We start from the raw sequence: 6352 nt of genomic DNA on the forward strand, positions 1-6352 counted from the left end.
CCTAGGAAAGCCTATACCAATTTATGTTGCCATTTTCAGTGAATGAGAATCCCATTCCATCATATACCATCATAATATCACATTAATTTTCTTTCTATTGAGGTTCAGGGTTTTTTTCCCCATTAAACTGTATATACTCTTTTTAAGGTAAGGGTTTTTATGGCTGTAATAATTTAAACTCACATTCTACACGGAGAACTCCACCTCTTCATTCTTTTTGAAGTTCCTGCAAAACAAGAAGTTCTAACTCTTCTCTTTTATTTTCTATCCAAGGGAGTTTGCAGCTTCAATTTTCCTCCACTATACAGGCCATATGGGAAATCATAATTTTTTCTGTCTGCTCCCAACATGAAGTGCAACTAGCTGATGCTATCTTTTGCCAACTTGGAGTATAGTCTTTCATTTCCCAAGGTTTTATATACTTTCAGAAGTAATTTGCAGTAGGAGAATGATATGAGCAACATGGAAAACTATGAAACTCCAGGCCTTTGTTCCTACATGGAAAAATGAAGTAGACAACAACAGACTAAGTGGAATAACTTCATGGGAGCCCCAGAAATCACTCAAGTTTCTGGAGCAACTGAACCAAGTCCCAATCAAGAACAAAAACACACACAAAAAAACAGTAGAAAAGTTTGTGTGGTTTTTTTTTCTCCTCATCCTTGCCCTCATCCCCTCCTCAGTGCAACACAGCTTGAACTATTGGGAAGAAGCTATCCGATTGCCTGTTTCTCCATCAAAATGAAAGGAAAGGAGTGGATCTAGCTTGCAATGTTTGGCTTGTCTGGGGCTGCACGAGGGATTTATTTCTGTCTTACCTGATGTGGAGCTCAGACAGGAATGAAAGCATAGTTTTTCAATAACAGGTTGGAGACCACTAAAGTAGTGGAAAGCATTCCAGCAGGTGAAAAAATCCAGGGGAATTGGAGACCCATGGGTGTCTGACAGTAAAAGATTATAGGCAGAGGAATACGTAGAATATCTAAGGCCCTGAGAAGAAGTAGGAGTTAGACTTTTAGGAAAATTAAGACATTTAAAAGCAGCAGTATACATGGGGGAATTGAGAAACACACACACACACACACTCACACACCCAGAAGAGATGCATGCCAAGAAATGCATGAAAAGAACTTAAGCCTTCATGATAAGTGAATTAGTGATGCCCCATTGCATGGAGTCAATCTTCAAAGATGTGGCTGGTTTTTTTTTCTTCAAATGTCCAGTTTTCAACTAAAGATTATGAGGCACACAAAGAAATGGAGAAACATGACCCATTCAAAGGAAGAAAATAAATCTCCCAAAACTGACCCTAAGGAATCATAAGATTCGGATTCACTAGAAAATATTTTAAAACATCTGTCTTAAGTATGCTCAAAGAGCTAAAGGAAAACACAGAAAAAGAACTAAAGTAAATCTGGACAATAATATATAAAAAAATGAGAACATAAACAAAGATAAATATTATAAAACAAACAAACAAACAAACTGCAATTCTGGAGCTAAAAATGCAATCACTGAATGCAGTAACAGACTTGAGGAGTAGAAAAAATAATCAATAAACTAGAAGATAGGTTATTTAAATTTATTGTGTGTGTAGAGGTAAAATAAAAAAGAATCAGAGCCTAAGGAACTTATGATAAACCATTAAATAGATTAATATATGTATTATGGAAATACCAGAAAGAGAAGAGAGAGACAGAAAGGGGCCAAGAATTTATCAGAAGAAATAATGATCAAAAATTTTCCAAATTTGAGAAGAGACATGGATATACAAATACAAGAAGCTTAATGAAATCCAAAAATCCAGAGATCCACACCAAGACACATTATAATCAAACTGTGAAAATCAAAGAGAAAATCTTGAAAGCATCCAGAGACAGAGACTCATCATATGCAGAAAACTCTCCATAAAATTATCAATGGATTTCTCAGCTGAAAGTTTGCAGGCCAGGAGGCAGTGAGATAATATAATTAAAGTATACAAGAAAAATAAAAACCTATTGACCAAGAATATTATAGCCACCAAAACTGTCCTTTTAAAAATGAGGCCCCCTCCGCCGTGGGGTGGAGCACGAGGCCCCGCCTCCAAACGGCCTCTCCTCGGAGGGCCAGGCTGACCAGTAGGGCGGGGCGAGAGGCCCGGAGGGGGCCAGTGCTGGGTGAAGGAGAGGAAGGGAAGGGAGGGGTCACGTGCGGCGAGTGGCCCGAAGTCACGTGACGAAGACTCTGGGCGGAGGGAGCCGGGGCTGGGAGTTCTCCTGAGGGAAGAGGAGTGAAGTGTGGGGCACGCGGCGGCGGCGATGACAATTTTTTGGTCCCATTTGTGAGATCGATGTTGTCCTTAATGATGGGGAAACCAGGAAAATGGCAGAAATGAAAACTGAGGATGGCAAAGTAGAAAAACACTATCTTTTCTATGATGGAGAATCTGTTTCAGGAAAGGTAAACATAGCCTTTAAGCAATCTGGAAAGAGGCTAGAGCACCAAGGAATTAGAATTGAATTTGTAGGTCAAATTGAACTTTTCAATGACAAGAGTAATACTCACGAATTTGTAAACCTAGTGAAAGAACTAGCCTTACCTGGAGAACTGACTCAGAGCAGAAGTTATGATTTTGAATTTATGCAAGTTGAAAAGCCATATGACTCTTACATCGGTGCCAATGTCCGTTTAAGGTATTTCCTTAAAGTGACGATAGTAAGAAGACTGACAGACTTGGTAAAAGAATATGATCTTATTGTTCACCAGCTTGCTACCTATCCTGATGTCAACAATTCTATTAAGATGGAAGTGGGCATTGAAGATTGTCTACACATAGAATTTGAATATAATAAATCAAAGTATCATTTAAAGGATGTGATTGTTGGAAAAATTTACTTCTTATTAGTAAGAATAAAAATCCAACATATGGAGTTACAACTGATTAAAAAAGAGATCACGGGAATTGGAGCCAGCACCACAACAGAAACAGAAACAATCGCTAAATATGAAATAATGGATGGTGCACCAGTAAAAGGTGAATCAATTCCAATAAGACTGTTTTTAGCAGGCTATGACCCAACTCCAACAATGAGAGATGTGAACAAAAAATTTTCAGTAAGGTACTTTTTGAATCTAGTCCTTGTTGATGAGGAAGACAGGAGGTACTTCAAGCAGCAGGAGATAATTTTGTGGAGAAAAGCTCCTGAAAAACTGAGGAAACAGAGAACAAACTTTCACCAGCGATTTGAATCGCCAGAATCACAGGCATCTGCTGAGCAGCCTGAAATGTGAACTGAATAGGAGAAAAAAAAGAAAAAACTCCTATATCTGTTGAGATTTAAGTTCGGCAGGTTAAAGATGGTTGCAGCGTGTAGGGCGGGGAAAAGGCCAAAACTCCATTTATGATAGTCTTCCTTTATCTTACAGTGCTGAGTTTATTTTATGACATAACTAAATGTTCTTCATGTATATACATTTAAAAAAATGCTTTCTTTGAAACACTGGAACTTTCTTAAACTGCCGTGTTGTTTTTTTTTAACCACACACTTTCATTTAATGATAAGCACTCAGCTGTACATCAGCATAAACATTAAAGATTTTCATGTGAGTAGGTTGGTATTTGTAATTTTGCTTTCTTTCTGCATAATGTTGATTACAAATTCTTTTATTCTCCTTTTTCATGCTAATGATTACCTCTTATTCTCTACATGCAAAAAATTAAACATTTTGTGTTCAAATAAAATTAGAAAAACCTGAGTGGCCCTTAATCCTGCAAAGATTTAAAACGTGGCATCTCAATATTTTTGAAAACTACATTTTTGTTTTTCCATACGTGTTTGAGAAATGCATACGAGTGTTTCGCTGTAGGTGCCTCTGAGTCTACCATTTCATGGCTTCCTGAATTTTGTTCTCTTTGAAGTCTTCTGTGGTGTGAATATTAAATTTTTTTCCATAAGAGATTATGTGGCATGTCATTGCAGCTTTTTTTGGGGGGGGGTACCATATTAAGTAACCATTTTGCTACTACTGTCAGATAGGTACCACGGTATGTTTTCTGCAATGTGGATTTGACTCTATGTAGGCATTTTAGTTTGTTAAAACTATATAATTTTTCCATAAATATTTTGAAAAAAATTTTTTTTGATTTAAGGAATCTTTTTAGCACATATATGCAAATATAATTTTCTTGCAAATATTCTCTTCCCTTTTCAGGAGAAAATTTGAGGATGGGGGACTCAGGAGAACTGGTGAAGTATGTAGTTACCCAGATCTGGACAATTTCATGTTTGTTAAATTGGAAATTTGACTAGTTCAAACTCAAATTTAAACTAATTCATCCACTCTGTTTAAATTTTTTTAATATTAAATTCAAGTATTATTCAAAGCCTCTAAAAAAGAAGGTTGCAGTCATCTGTTTTTATGCTATGCATGGGGTCTGATCGCAAATACACTAAATGTGGGGTGTAGGAACTAAAATGAAGCCTGTTGTGTGAAACTACTTTCACTTATGGTTCATTGGTTTTTGTACCAATATTTTTTTATATACTTCAGTGCAAGTCTTGTCAGTTAGCCTTACTTTATGGGTAAGCTAAGTAACCCAAATTACATTTCTTTAAGCCTGTTTTACTACTATGACACTTTGAAAAATGGTCAGTAACCAACTTCTTAACTGGCAAAAGGTTCCAGGTACCATGTGCTGGAGTATCTATTTTAAATGTGGATATCTGTGAATGGTAATGTTTTCCTTCATGTAAGTGCCTGTTCAGAGTTTCAAAATTTTAAAATGCCAAATATTTTCATGGTCACTTGCATGTAGTAATCTGGAAAATATTCAAAGAAAAATTGAAAAACAATTGTATTTAACCAGCCTCAAATTGTGCAACCATGATGTATAATAAAGAATTTGAAACAGATACTGAGCTTGCTATTTGAATCATTAAAATATTTATATTCTCAAAAAAAAAAAAAAATGAGGGAGTAATTAAGACATTCCCACATAAACAAAAGCCGAGAAAGATCATTACCACTAAGCCTGCCCTGAAAGAAACACTAAAGGGGACCTTTCAAGTTGAAATAAAAGGACTCTAGACAGCAACTTGAAACTATGTGAAAATATAAAGTTCTCCAGTAAAGGGAAATATATGAACACATGTAAAAATAGGTATATATCGTTTCAATTTCTTAATTCCATTTTTTATTATTTTCTAGAATTTAAATGTAATATTTGACATCAATAACAGGAAGTGGAAGAGGGTCTAGTTAGGGAGAAGGAAGGTAACAATTTATTTCCTACACACCTCCTTGTAAACTCATTCATGGCTCTTCCAATTAAAGATCAAAGCTGCATTTTCTCTAACATTCTGGGTAAGAAGACCTGGATAAATAATTTTATTGAAAATTAAAGTGGGTGGTTTTAAAGAGAAAGATTTAAAACAGGAAGGCTCTATGTTAAGTGCTGTTAAAACTGAATTAGGACGTCTTCGTACTCTTTGATAATGTAAGTGCACCTCTTCCCTGCAATAAGAAACATTAAGTAGATGCTAAAATCTCACCAAAACATGTAGAATGTATTTGAGGCGGCTTTGCTTACAGAAAAAGTAAGACAAAATACCCTGATTTGATTTTGATATGCTGAAATTATCTATTTACATCAGCTTAGCACAGAAACTCCAAGGATGCCCTCACCTCAACTCTGCATGCTAATTTCAACTTCTGAGAATGTGCCCCCCAAATTTGATAAATGAAGTATAATACTGTAAGTTCTATGTTTATACCTTTCTCTTGAGAGTTCTCATTTTCCTTACTTTACATCACTATTTTTCTGTATTTCTTCCTCTCTTTCCTGACTACTGCTTTAGGAAAAACAAAACAAAACTACCTTTCTCTCTACTATATTTGGCTTTACCTCCCACCTGTCAAGTACACAAATATTACCTATTTTTTATAGTCACATTTGGACAATTTCTCAGCCAGTTTTTGTCTGATGTGTCCCACTGTAGAGTTGGTCATTTTTGGAGATCTAAATGATAGTACTCGTGGGTTCTAAGGAGTTCTGTGTAGATTGTTGATTAACAGGAGGATTCATTTCCTATGGGCCACATTCCTATAGAGACAGATGACAGCCTCAAGGTTTAGTACTCAAGAGTAATCAATCCATGTAGGAAAAACTGATCTTAGTCATTAGATTCAGCTAAAAGAGCCAGTCTGGGGACACATTATCTATGTATGATTTAATGAGAGGGACCATGGACACTCTGATGCTGGCTGACACTGCAGAACACCTTACTTATTCGTGAATAAATTGCTCCAATCTTATAAACCAAAGAATTCTCCTTGAAAACAGACCCTCCTGGTAATATTATGTTTTTGC

General features: G+C 36.1%; 1 protein-coding gene across 1 annotated transcript; it reads left to right on the forward strand.

Annotated features, from left to right (window-relative positions):
• Positions 1 to 2311: 2311 nt before the first annotated feature.
• On the forward strand, positions 2312 to 3498 carry LOC133097267 (vacuolar protein sorting-associated protein 26A-like). Its single transcript, XM_061199170.1, has one exon. It carries the CDS (start codon positions 2365 to 2367, stop codon positions 3271 to 3273), a length of 909 nt encoding a protein of 302 aa, XP_061055153.1. The 5' UTR covers positions 2312 to 2364; the 3' UTR covers positions 3274 to 3498.
• Positions 3499 to 6352: the final 2854 nt, after the last annotated feature.

This window comes from Eubalaena glacialis, chromosome 1 (assembly GCF_028564815.1).
Source record: "Eubalaena glacialis isolate mEubGla1 chromosome 1, mEubGla1.1.hap2.+ XY, whole genome shotgun sequence".
Classification (NCBI taxonomy): Eukaryota; Metazoa; Chordata; class Mammalia; order Artiodactyla; family Balaenidae; genus Eubalaena; species Eubalaena glacialis.

Excerpts from the sequence above, each read along its gene's own strand:
- LOC133097267 (XM_061199170.1), top strand. The coding sequence starts at position 2,365 with ATGGCAGAAATGAAAACTGAGGATGGCAAAGTAGAAAAACACTATCTT.